General features: G+C 36.8%; 2 protein-coding genes across 2 annotated transcripts in view; one reads left to right on the top strand and one right to left on the bottom strand.

The window, feature by feature from the left end:
• LOC109848787 (E3 ubiquitin-protein ligase KEG) overlaps positions 1 to 9,483 on the top strand; it is a 33,740-nt gene extending 24,257 nt beyond the window's left edge. Inside the window, 9 exon segments of the mRNA XM_020418460.1 lie at positions 4,121 to 4,273; positions 5,212 to 5,236; positions 5,239 to 5,287; positions 5,413 to 5,646; positions 6,691 to 7,024; positions 7,156 to 7,344; positions 7,433 to 7,738; positions 7,841 to 8,801; positions 8,804 to 9,483. Coding sequence (XP_020274049.1) covers positions 4,121 to 4,273; positions 5,212 to 5,236; positions 5,239 to 5,287; positions 5,413 to 5,646; positions 6,691 to 7,024; positions 7,156 to 7,344; positions 7,433 to 7,738; positions 7,841 to 8,801; positions 8,804 to 9,078 — 2,526 coding nt within the window. The 3' untranslated portion in view covers positions 9,079 to 9,483.
• LOC109848706 (uncharacterized isomerase BH0283-like) overlaps positions 10,248 to 13,707 on the bottom strand; it is a 9,757-nt gene continuing 6,297 nt past the window's right edge. Inside the window, exons 3-6 of the mRNA XM_020418352.1 lie at positions 13,100 to 13,393; positions 12,724 to 12,885; positions 10,818 to 10,901; positions 10,248 to 10,603 (exon numbers count right to left, since the gene is read on the bottom strand). Coding sequence (XP_020273941.1) covers positions 10,496 to 10,603; positions 10,818 to 10,901; positions 12,724 to 12,885; positions 13,100 to 13,393 — 648 coding nt within the window. The 3' untranslated portion in view covers positions 10,248 to 10,495. The remainder of the gene's footprint in view (positions 10,604 to 10,817; positions 10,902 to 12,723; positions 12,886 to 13,099; positions 13,394 to 13,707) is intronic.

Raw genomic sequence — 13,707 nt, 5'->3', positions numbered from 1 at the left:
TTTAAGAGTGGTAGTATGAGGTGTATTAGTAGTGGTCGTTATAGAAAAGGAAGAAAACATTAATGACTGGAAAGAAAAGGGGAACTAGTCATAATTGGTTATGTTGCCATTACAGTCTCTCCCACAACAGACAACTCATTAAGTTGTGTTCAGAGTTGAGGATTCAATTATATAAGCTCTTGCAAGCTAAGCATGCTTCTTTTTATATCATGAATCTTGAATTTTACACAATAGTAATTTTATATTCTCTTTTCTAGAAGCCTTAACCTAAAAGAACTTGGTTGTGAGCAATTAAGAAGTGTATGATAATAGTTAACTTAATGGAGGATATGGCTCATAATAGAACATAATGGAAGGATAGAATTCATGTAGCCGACTTCAAACAATTGAGATAAAGACTTTGTTGTTGTTTTTTAAAGTGTCAAAAGCTTCTTATGCCTAGTGGGAAGAGACTTCAAAGTTGTATGAAAAGCTTCTTATGCCTAGCATTTCCTTTGTCTCTCCTGTACTCTGATAAATGTCTTCTTCCTCTTCTATGACGACCTCTATCGATGAAAGCTAATGGCGATAGTTACCTCTCATGATGAGCTCAATTTCTTTCTGCGCTAATATATTGGACATGTTGATGGTTTTTTAACTTGTCAAGAGTGCCTTGCATCGATGACATCCCCCGACAAACTTGAACATAATCCAAAGAATGTTGTCTGACATTAACACGTTCAACTCATTTTTAGGAGGCTCATTTCTTCTTTTAACAGAGAAGACGCTCGAGTTATCAGTTGCTTTCTCTCATTCTATTTCATCTACTTTGCAATGACTTTTTGCATCCACATGTGGCACAAGGATCCATGAACTAAGTCAGATTTAACAATATCTCGAAAGGTTCTCTTGGCGTGTGGGTACACCAAGAAAATGAAGAGTTTTACCACTTCTCTTGTAGTAGTGGGCCATGTTGTCTCTGATCATGATCTCATGATCATGCTCCATTTGTCTTTAGGCAATTTATATCCATCTGTGTCTTCCATCTACACAAAAGTCGATGGCCTCACCGTCATTGTTCACAGTTTATTGTGCCTTTATGATTTTTTACTTGAGCAACATGCTCATTCTATTGATTAGATTATCCAAATAATATTGCTACCAACATTGTTGAAAAATGCGGCAAAGCAGTGGTATAAAGCGGAAACGACCCTTGGTAGCTTTGCTTTAACTAAAGTGATGGTATAAAGCGCCACTGGCACTTTTTGCTCGCAAACGTGTGGAAAAGCGGTAAAAAGTGCAGAAAAGCTCTTTAAAACACCTAATCAGATTGCGGATGATGATAACGGGGCTCAATTTTGCACCCAACATGACCCGAACCTGTTTGTAACACCTCACACCCCTCGTATTCCACGATCCCTCTTTCTTTCTTTGTTACTAACGCAAAAAACCCTAAAGACTATAAATAATTCTCCAGGTCTATCCACCTCCAATTCCGCCTTCAGGAGCTTTTCTCACCTCACCTTCTCCCACCACCTCCAACTCCTCTCTCGCCTCCTCTCATCATCCTCCACCACCTCTCTTGAGCTTCTTTCACCATCTCTAGCAAGCTCCTCATCGAAACTTTAGTTCACAACTACCTCTCCACCATCTCGATGAACCGTACTTTATTAATATTGTGCAGTGTTGTAAATGGCGGCCAATAGCGGGGCTATAGCGGCGCGAATAGCGGTCGCGGCCCTTCAGCGCTACGCGTAGGGGTTTCGCGGCTGACTTAAGCGGGAAAATCCGCTATTCATTCGAATAGCGCGTAAAAGCGGATTTTAGCGGGTTAAAAGCGGGTTTTCGCGGTTAAAAGCGGATTTTTGTTGTTAAAAGCGGCTAAACCCGCTATCACACATATTATGATGCTATATTTCTTGAATTTCTTCATAGTTTCATTCATACAACAAGCTTATTAATTGTTATTTATTGATAATACAAGAAATTTACAACTAATTGAATTTTTAGATTTTTTATGAATTTTCTTATTATTTAGGATATTTAAATATATTTAAATTTGACCGCTATTTGACTGTGCGCTATTTGCCGCGATTTCGCCACAATAGCCCGATGTAGCCTTAGCGGTACTTCACCGCGACGCGCCGCAATCCGCTATCAGCAACCTTGATATTGTGTGATTGCTACACGTCTATCTTATGATTAGGATATCTGTAAATCATGAATTGATGCATTTGTAGGATTTTTAGATTTTTCTTGAATTTTCTTTTGAATATTTATCCATATTTAAACTGGATCGCTTTATTACTTTGCATTTTTTCTGCTTTGATCCACCTAAGTAAGCTCGAAAAAACTAGGTAGTGTCTCACCGTTTCACTTGGCTTTCCGCTATCCACAATCTTGGCTGCCAAACAAAGCCAAACAACAACCATCAGACTGTTCATCTTCTAACTGAATCACAGTTGAAGTTCTGGTGGCCAATTCCATAGCTGAAATTGTTGAGGTCAAAATTTCAACCATATCTCAGTCTAGTGTCAAATCTATGGCATAGCTGGCCGCATGTATTTTACATGTTGCAAGTAGGTTTGGTATTTCATACCAAAGAAATCAACATCAACCTAGTTTCTTATTAGCTTCTGTGGCTTCTAATTCTAGGTTGATCATATATTGTATACATGATAGTCGCTCAATGAGTTGTTTTGAGAGAAAACAAATTTGACCTTGAAGATGATAAGTTAAAGCTATTTCTTGTAATTTCTTGAAGCAGTTTCTTGTCAGATAGCTGTAAAGATTATATCATAATGCAAGAATATATTACCTCGGTAAGCCTACCCAGATCGAAAATAAAGCAACTAGATTTCTTGTTTGATAGGTGCCTCCCTATCTTTTTTTTAAACAACTCTGTGCATGTGATGTGTGCATGCATGCACATTCACACATGTTGGAAGTTGTATAATAAAGGAATTTGTTCCAGTATCTCGTGAGGCTGCTTATTGTTACCTTAAAACCCTGTGAATTTATTTATATAGTTTGTCCTGTGTCAGTCCCTCTGCATGTGTGTGCATGTTGTTGCCATGTGGATCATGGAATTTGATGTCAGAAGCTTATAACCCAGATGATATGATTCCTTCGAAAAGCATTATTCATTTGAAAGGAAAAGGTATCACTTCTGAGATCATAAGTCCCTTGGAAATGCCTTGTTCATTTTAAAGAAAAGGTGTCTCCACTGGGATTCTCAAAGCATAGTGGGAGGGTTGCTTATTCATAAACATGTCAACTAGAAATCCTCTTGTTCAGAAACTTATTTCTAGCTTCTCTAATCTGGACCTTTTTGTCTTTCACATTCAGAGGAGAAATGTGACTAAAAGTAAAGAGCACGTGAAGCAGTACCAGGTCCAATTTGTGAATAACCTGAACCTTATCTGTTATTTTCTCTGAAGTTTGCTTACCTACGTGGAATAAGTTGGTCACTATGTGCACCTGGTGCTAATGTTTCGGAACTATTAAAAAAACTCACCTAATGCAGTTTCCGATCTTTCAGAAACGAACATAAATGTGCACAGGTTAGATAGCGGAGTGGCAACACAGAAGTTGACCCACTTTATCCCTATAAAATGTAATCAATTCATCATGTGAAATTTTAAATCCTGTTTTTTAGGGAATATAATATAAGTTGTACTTGACATTAAACACAAACTTATGTGCCTGAGTAGACATATCCTGTCAAATTTCATTCTACACACTTCTATGTGGACCCACTGGACGGATACAAGCAAAGTTCGACTTTGTTCCATGAATTTCTCATCTGCAAGGATCATGGTATTTGGATGAATGAATCCGCATAGCCTTCATGACGACCTTTCAGGTTGCTGAGTGCATATGTCTTTTTATTTTTGGGCTTACACTGATTCCGCACCTGTTCCAATCTTACTGTGAACACCGTGGAGTGAGAAAAACATTTTGATGTAAAAGATTCGCAGCAAAGCTTGTTTTTGACTTACTAAAGCACCCCGTGGTGTTGCATTGTATCAGAGATCAAATCAAGAAAATATTGCTGGCAGATTTATCTAGCATTGCGTTAATTTTATATAACACTCTTTAAGTTTCAACTAATTTGTGTACTTTTCCTAACCTTGATTAGGACGATGATGGTGATAATGCTTTCCATATAGCAGCTGATGCAGCGAAGCTGATACGCGAAAATCTTAACTGGATTGTTCTAATGTTACAACACCCTTGTCCTGCTGTGCAAGTCAGAAACCACAGGTACCACAACTTTAGACTAATATTATCAGTTTCAGTTAGGTTTCTATATTAAATTAGATCTAAAGAATTATAGTTCCTTAATAGCTGACAGCATGTTCCTATTAAAGCTGAAGTTTCCTGTATGTTTCTAGTCTACTGACTAGTACACTTGAACGTCACACACAAGATGGGTATTTTATGGAAAATGCGAAGCCGAAATTGATGAGTCACAAGTCTTGTGCTACGTGTTGCCATTACATGGGAGCCCAATGAAGTTTCAGTTGAATGTGGATTGTGGAGCCACTTGGAAAAGGGTGTCCTGTAGACAGGATAGTAGAATAATCATTGTCAAGTTTGAGTCTAGGCAGATTTTGCCTAATAATTTGTGAATTCTCTTGCTTTTCTACTCCTTTAAAATTACATATATATATATATAGTACTTTTAAAAGCAAATATAAGGAAACCTTGTCTCCCCACCTTTTCTTGGTCCTATTAGCTTATGGGTCTTATAAAGAGTTTTCAGTCTCCAATCTTATTTGAAATCTTTTTCAAATAGATCTACCTAATCTAACCATGTTGGTGCAACGGAGGAGCAATCCTCAAAGGTTCTCCAAGAGAAAGTCTAACAGAACAAGAAAGATACTACATCTGCTTCGGGGAATTAAATTCAATCTTTGGTCAAGAGAAGCAAATGGATATGATGTAATATTTGAAAGTAGAAGTCGAGGACATATTTGAGTAGTAACTAATATGGGGAAAAAAGTAGCATGGCTAATATGTCCGGGATGAAAATAACACAAGAGAAATTCAGCGCTTATATCGCTTCGAATTTGCAGTCCTTTGTGTATGAGAATCATTATCTATACTTGGAATGTACTGGCACAGTCAGAAATCATACTTTATCTGTCACATAAACAATGTAAAGGTTAACCATGTTTTGTATCTTTCTATGAGTTGACAGGGGTTGGACATTGTGCGATTTTTTAGTCCTTGCCTCGAGAATGGATTTCGGAGAGCTGATGGAAGCACTAGCAAATAAAGGTTTCTATCTCCGACCATGTAAGCAGAAGAACTGATTGTATAAGTAATATTTAATCTGGCCTTTTATTTTGTCGGCTTACATGTATAATTTCATTTTCACAACCTTAACCTTCTCACTTTTTAACTGGATTTCCATATTTTATTTAGCTATGAAGTTGGAGACTGGGTGAAATTTAGAAAAAGTATTAAAAATCCTGCATATGGCTGGCAAGGTGCAAGGCAGAAGAGTGTAGGTTTCGTGCAGAATGTTCTGGATGATGAGAATCTTATTGTTTCATTTTGTACCGGAGAGGCTCATGTTTTGGCGAATGAAGTTATTAAAGTGATACCCCTGAATAGGGGCCAGCATGTGCAGCTAAAGGCAGATGTTAAGGAACCAAGGTGTGTAGCATAAATTTTCTTGTGTCCTGTTGGATGATGCTGGTAGATATATCTCTGTCTATTCTGCTTTCTAGTTCCAAGTTTTCTTTCATGCAATTCCAGTTAATTCATTTATTTGTTCAGATGATCCTAATCAATATAACAATGGTAACTCGTATAGTGCCATTTTTTTTATGGAATGTCACACTCTAAAGTTCATGTAAAGTATGACTCAATGAGAGGCTCGGTTGACCTTAGTGGGTACTGGGGCTCTTTGTTGAGTTCATTCACGATGATACTAATTGAACTACTGTTGATGTCCGCCATGTTTTGTAATTTGTAGCTAAGCTTTAGGGGCCACAATGATGCCAAGTGGTTTTTTTTCCTTGTTTAAAACTGTAAACTATGAAGCAATAAGTACAGAATAGTACTCTTGGTATTTTCCTTTGATCTAAGTTATGTGTTCTGTTCATTTAGACTAGCAGTATTTCAAGATAGGTTTCTTAGTCGCTTTGGATGTTTATTTGTCTAGTCTGTCTAGTTCATTACAGAAGGTAGTGAGTGTTAACGGACCCTGCCACTGCACCAAAACTTTGATGTAGGCGTGAGAGTTAAGGATTATAACTTTATATTCTTACTGTCTCAGCAGGTTGAACGTCCCTTCATGGGCAGAAACGTGGATTCACAGAGCAATAATTTTTTTTAAATCCACTTTAGAAATTTTGGGCAGTAAAATTTGAACCTGGGTTGTTTTAATACCATGTTAAAGGACGCTGCCAGTTCACCAAAACTTATTCTAACATTGAGCATCCAAAGAACAGATGGTCACTCTCCCCTTTCCTTGCAAGACATCCATCTGGTAGCTTCGTCATGGTGTTTTGTCTCTAAATGTGATCCCTTTTCTTTCATCAAATGTTCATTTCTACTTGTTGATTTTGGTCTCATGTTATCTGCTATTCAAAATTGTTTTCCACCAGTTCCTTATTGGAATGCTACTTATTTATCATAATTGATTTACATTGACCTGACTCTTGGAGGTATGGATTACATCCGATTACTTGCTAGGTATGGCTTGCGTGGTCAATCTCGCGATAGCATAGGAACTGTTCTTTGTGTTGATGATGATGGAATTCTGCTAGTTGGTTTTCCTGGAGCTTCCAGGGGATGGAGAGTCGATCCTGCGGAAATGGAAAGAGTTGAAGAGTTCAAGGTCGGTAGCTGGGTCCGTATTCGTCCCGCATTAACTACTGCTATACATGGTTTGGAAGCTGTAACTCCTGGTAGCATCGGGATAGTGTATTCAATCCGTCCAGATAGTAGTCTTTTATTGGGCCTCTGCTATTTGCCTAGCCCATGGTATTGTGAACCAGAGGAAGTTGAACCTGTTGAGCCATTCAGGGTAATGAGATTTGACTCCTTATGTATTCCTCCTGAGTAGTTTATTTTATTTTCAACTTTTTGCACATTGTTTACGTGGTTATTTTTTTCTTGATTTTGCTTATGATGTCAATGGTTTAATGAGTTTCGCAGATTGGTGATCAAGTATGTGTAAAGAGATCTGTTGCGGAGCCTAGATTTGCCTGGGGTGGTGAGACACATCATAGTGTTGGAAAAATAAGTGAAATAGAGAGTAATGGTTTGCTTATAATTGATATTCCAAATCGATCAGCTATGTGGAAAGCTGATCCTTCCGATATGGAAAAGGTGGAAAACTTCAAGGTAAACTGAACTGGAGTGATTATGAGCTTTATAAGCAGCTGCTGTTGAACCTGTTGACGATCTTAACAGCTGGCATTTTTGTGTACAGGTGGGGGACTGGGTGAGGGTCAAAGCTTCTGTTCCATCTCCAAAATATGGATGGGAGGATGTAACTAGGAACAGTATAGGAGTTATACATAGTCTTGAAGATGCTGGTGATATTGGTATTGCCTTTTGCTTTAGAAGCAAGCCTTTCTGCTGCTCAGTGGCAGATATAGAGAAGGTCCCTCCATTTGAAGTAGGTCAAAGAATTCATGTGACACCATCTATTGCTCAGCCACGGCTTGGATGGTCTAACGAAACAGCAGCCACGATTGGGACAATTTCCAGAATAGACATGGATGGAACTCTCAATGTGCGTCAAATTTAAGTTTTAATTGTGAATTTTTTTAATCTTTCTCAGTTTCGTGTTTTACAATTCTGGAAATGGGGTTGTTCCCTTTGTGCATGATTGCAGGTGAAGGTGGCTGGTAGAAGCAGCTTGTGGAAAGTTTCTCCAGGTGATGCTGAGCCACTCTCTGGCTTTGAGGTTGGAGATTGGGTTCGTCTGAAGCCCAACAGCCTTGGAGGGCCTCGGCCCACATATGATTGGAACAGTAGTGGGAAAGAAAACATAGGTGTCGTTCATAGCATACAGGATTCGGGATATCTGGAATTGGCTGGGTGTTCAAGGAAAGGAAAGTGGATGGCTCATCACATGGATGTCGAGAAGATCCCGTGCCTTAAGATTGGTGAACATGTGCGTTTCCGTAGTGGATTAGTGGAGCCAAGATGGGGTTGGAGGGATGCTAGGCCTGATTCCAGAGGCATCATAACTGGTGTTCACGCTGATGGAGAAGTCAGGGTGGCATTTTTCGGTGTGCGTGGGCTCTGGCGAGGAGATCCTGCAGACCTCGAGAAGGAGGAGATGTATGAGGTTGGAGAATGGGTGAGGCTAAGAGGCAATTCGGATGCTTGGAGGTCCTTGAAGCCTGGGAGCATAGGTGTGGTTCATGGCATTGGTTATAGTGAAGATGACGTGTGGGATGGAACTATACATGTTTCCTTCTGTGGTGAGCAGGAGAGATGGGTGGGCCTGGCTGCTCACCTCGAGAGAGTGGATAGGCTCTCTGTAGGGCAACGAGTGAGGATAAAGAAGAGTGTGAAGCAACCAAGGTTTGGGTGGTCGGGCCACACCCACAGTAGCATTGGCACAGTATCATCTGTGGACGCAGATGGGAAGCTGAGAATATACACACCGGCAGGGTCGAAAGCATGGATGATGGACCCAGCGGAAGTGGAGAGAGTGGTGGTCGAGGAGGATGTGGAGATTGGAGATTGGGTGAGGGTTAGGGCGTCAGTTGCAACCCCAACATACCAATGGGGGGAAGTCAGCACTTGCAGCATCGGAGTAGTGCACAGGAAAGAGGATGGGGAACTGTGTGCAAGGAGTGGGAGGTTGAGAAAGTGAGGGCATTTAGGGTGGGTGACAAAGTCAGGATCAGGCCTGGTCTTGTGATGCCGAGGTGGGGTTGGGGATTAGAGACTTCTGCGAGTAAAGGGGAGGTGATGGGGGTGGATGCTAATGGAAAGCTAAAGATTAGGTTCAAATGGGGGGATAGACGGTTGTGGATTGGTGATCCTGCTGATGTTATACTTGATGATGATGATATGTCCTCCGACACGCCTGCCCTTGATGACTACTTCAGTTCGTAGGAACAGTAGCAGAGGCTCACTCTGATTCTTTTCTCTTTCTTTTATTTATTACAGTTAATGTTCCTTTTTGAAAAAGGGTCCCAGTGTTTGTATCATCGTCATCGCCATCATTAGTTTTATTGTGAAATATTACCATGGTCGAACTTTCTTCGAGCTGCTTGCGAAGAATGTCTATTTTATCAGCCCCTTTGCCAGCATGGGGAGATTCCCTTCTCAAGGCAATAAAGAAAGTTAAGCCCACGTTGAGTACATAAGAGGATTAGTAAGGTTCTGGTTTTCAGTTATTTGTATCATATAACATTTCCTTCACGAACAAAATGAAAGAGCTCACTGTAAAATTTGTACGTGATGCTAGTTAGAAAGCTTGCTTGGGTGCTGGAATCCTGCGTCCTAGCGTTAGTTCTATTCTTATCTTTAGTTTTATTCTTTTGTTCCCGAGATTCGCCGAGCTTGCAGTTTAAGATCAGTTGTTCCGCAAGTAACGTACAACCTTTTCTCCCAAGTAGTGGAAAGTTTTCTCTACTATTGCAGATCGTAATGTTGGGGGCAGATAAATTATGGAAGATTCTTGTTGAAAGCTTGTGCAGAGCTTCAGCTGCTGTGATAACCTGACGTTGTTGGAATTATTTGTTCGACGAAATCCGAGTTAAAAGTAGATGGGGAAACGGTTGAGCCGTACCAAGGAAGACCTTGGCTAGCGCACTGCGTAATAATAATAGATTGTTGGATGAGCTGTGCGCTTTTGCTGTCGACTGTTGGGTTGTGGAGATCAAGAGTTTCTTGACAGCCTTGAATTTTATAATATCCTTAATTTTAATCTATGAAAATAGTATACATCATACGCATATACAACCGCTTTCTATCAAATATTTTCTTTCGTAGTGAGTAGATTTTTGGCATCACGTCTGGAACAATTATCATTACACCAATTAAAACACCCACACCTTTTCTTTAGTGATTTCGCACCTCAGCAACGAGGATTTCAAGTCCATAATAACATAATACAATCCGCAGAAATCAGAATAGTTCCAATAACATCTTCTTTACCATTCCTATTATATACAAATAAAACTGTGAATCACGCAAAATAACGGCGAGTACACAATAAGAGAGAATTACAATCGTATGTTATCTTCCTCTCCTTTTCTTTTTGAAGGAGTCCTAGATCATGATGGAAATAATTAAAATGTATTCATTGATCATAAAATAATCAACACCACCAACAAACAAATACTGACTCAGCAAGTCCATACATAGTTTCAAGCATAAAATTTAAGAAGGTACATGTGTGTGGGGGCAGAGATAGAGAGAACTCTCAGCCGTCACAAGTAATACAAGAACAACAAGATCACAAGCATCAAAACTTCAGCGGCATCATCTGATCCACTCAGCCGATGCAAGAAAATTAAGTAGCTACCTAGGCCAACAAAGTACCAACCATGACAGTTACAGCTTTTCCTTTAATGTGCACTCTCTGTGCTTCTTCAACTAGTTCAAGCTCCAATCTCCCACCCCTTGGAGAAGCCTGTTACAGGATATCTCAACTTGGTTTAAATCTCATTAAGCTATTAATAACAGCTATATACAGATGATTAAGATGAAACATTCTTCTTCCTCTCGCTCGAGGCACTCACTAGACTTTCAGTAACTTGCGTCTTATCATTGTAGCTAGCTACTAACTATTTTAATGCTTATGAGAGAAGTCACAGATGTGAAGAAGAATATAAGATAAACTATACCATGAAAGCTATAAGACTGTGCTTCCCCAGCTTCTTACTCCAGTAAGGTGCTAAAGCACAATGTGCGCTCCCGCAAACAGGATCCTGATCAAAATAGAAAATATTAAGTATTATATTTTAAGTATGAGAAGACGTTTTACTGAATGCCCTATGGGTAAACGAAATTTATCATGACATGAGTTCCTATGTCAGCAAGACCGGATCAAACAAATAATCTCGGAGCTGATTGCATTATCTATCTCATTATTCATTTCCGTTAAACTGCCAAGAAATAAAATAAACAAACAATTGAGTAGAAGATAACAATATATATTTAATATTTAATATTTAATTGAAACTAAGAGAAATTTTGACAGTTGAAAAGCTCTCCAATACAGCAAAAAATTCATGTACAATGAGGTGGCAATTAAACATGCATAGGAAAAAAAAAAATTGTTTCAATCACAGGCCTTATTTGAAAGAAAGGTATATCATCTTTCATCAGATAAAAGTATTAATCCTATATCTTCAATTATAGTGTAATCTATTAATTCATACAAAAAGTATAGATTCTAAATCTATATCTATATCTATATCTATACTACTTACAGAAGAGAATACCCACGTCAAAACTTTTGATTTTCTTTTTTACCCTCTCAATTTTTTTATAACTCATAATTATACCACTATTTATAAAGCTAATGATCCAATCATTAACTATGCACCTCTTCAATTTCTCGAATTATTTGCTCATTCATTAGAATATATTTATTATATTAATAATTTATAATGATAACAAAATTCATAAATATATGATAATTTATTATAAATAATTATTAATTATATAAAATAGTGAAAATTATTTATTTAATATATTATTCATAAATATAAGATAATTCATTATAAAGAATTTTTAATTGTAATAAATTAGTAAAAAATATTTATTTAATATATATTGTTGTAAAGAATATTACCTTGTTCGATAATTAATATCGTCTTAGTAATAAAAATTTGGACTTTATAAATCAAAAATATTTTTATTTTGGAAAATTGATTTACATAAAAATGTTTGGACCCTTGAAATTTATGAGACGTATACTTTTCTCTTCTTTTTCCCAAAATATTTAGTCATTCACTAGAATATATTAATAATTTATAACGATAATAAAATTAATAAATATATTATAATTCATTATAAAGAATTATTAATTGTAATAAAATAGTAAAAATTATTTATTTAGTAAATTATTGTACATAATTATAATTATTATTAATAGTATAAATAGGGATTGATTCTTTACGTTGTAAGGAATATTACCTTTTTCGACATTATAATATCGTCTTAGTAATAAAAATTGGATGTTATGAATTAAAAATACTTTTATTTAGGAAAATTACTTTATATAAAAATATTGCATCCTTAAAATTAATGAGACATGCACTTTTTGTTGGCAAGTAAATGTCTCACAAATTTCAAGGATCCAATATGTTTATATAAAATATTTTTCCTAAATAATAGTATTTTTTATTTATACCATCCAATTTTTATTACTAAGATGATATTAATTATCGAACAAGGTAATATTCTTTACAATATAAAGTCATATAATATTAAAAATTATTGCCATTATTTAATAGATATTGTAATAAAATATGTACATAACATAAATATTTAATGTAATAAAATATGTACATAACATAAATATTTAATAATATAAATAATTTAATTATTTCAATAGTGTTACTTAAACTAACGATTACATTATTATTTAATAATTATACTCTTACATAAACTGTTTAATAACATAATAATAAGCAAATTTAAATAACTATTAAATTTATGTTAATAATAGTTTAACTTAAATTTTTTAATCATAGTGCAATAATAAGCTTCTCTCAAGCATTAAGAAATTAGTAACAATGTTACCTCATTTATTCCGAGCTTTGGGCAGAAAAAACGAGAGAAGAAATCAAATCCAGATCCAGGAGGAGCAGGTGCTGTTATAATAAGCCCCATTCCAGCACATTTTTGTATCTCATCAAAGTTAGGTTGTATATTCACAACGTCCTCCCCAGAAGACAGTTCGACCTACGCATGTATAATAAGGGTATCAAATTATGTGTTGGCAGCTAGGAAGAAGCATTCCTTGAATCTAAAGTTCAAGAGGAATCAGCAGAACTATAGAAATTGAAAATTAATCTTCAAGTAAAGCCAATATGAATCTATGATATGACAAAAACATGAACCCACAAAAATATTTTACATGTAGTAATCAGATGTTAAGAAGGCAAATAGAAAGTACTATAAGATCACCAGCCGTTGAAGTTTTTTGCACACTGATCATGGATAAACCATTTAAGGTAGTAGGAATTGATGGGATCTCCTTGGGTTCACATTCACCAAAAGTAATTACAGGAAAATCCAACTCAATGGAGAAGCCATCCTGTGCATCATCGCCTGAGTGCTTCAATCGGCAGATCTTCTTAGCAGTCAAGATTCCAGATTTAGTTACAAACTCAATCACATCACCTTTTACTGTGCCAGAAGTGAAAATGAAATGTGCAGCAGCAATGGTCCCATGACCGCAAAGTTTAACCTATAATTCGAAATACGTAAACTCAGTACTTTACAGAATAATTTATAACAACTAGTTCAGATAATCAACACTGTCGTAGTTTGGAGATGAATGCATGTTAGAATAACGAGGTAAGAAACTCATAATCATGACATGTCCAGCCTTCCTAGTTCAATATAATACCACAAACAATTATTACTTATGGTGAAGCTTACTTAGCATCGTCATGCATGACTTTTCGTACAGTAAATACATGAAAGCAGAAAAGCAGACATATGCGAAGGATAGCAAAAGACAAATGACAAACAGTTTCAAACAAACAGTTTCAAACGTAT

The sequence above is a fragment of the Asparagus officinalis genome, chromosome 7 (assembly GCF_001876935.1).
Source record: "Asparagus officinalis chromosome 7, Aspof.V1, whole genome shotgun sequence".
Classification (NCBI taxonomy): Eukaryota; Viridiplantae; Streptophyta; class Magnoliopsida; order Asparagales; family Asparagaceae; genus Asparagus; species Asparagus officinalis.
The sequence above is the reverse complement of the archived record's forward strand: the minus strand, read 5'-3'. Positions and strand labels throughout refer to the sequence as shown.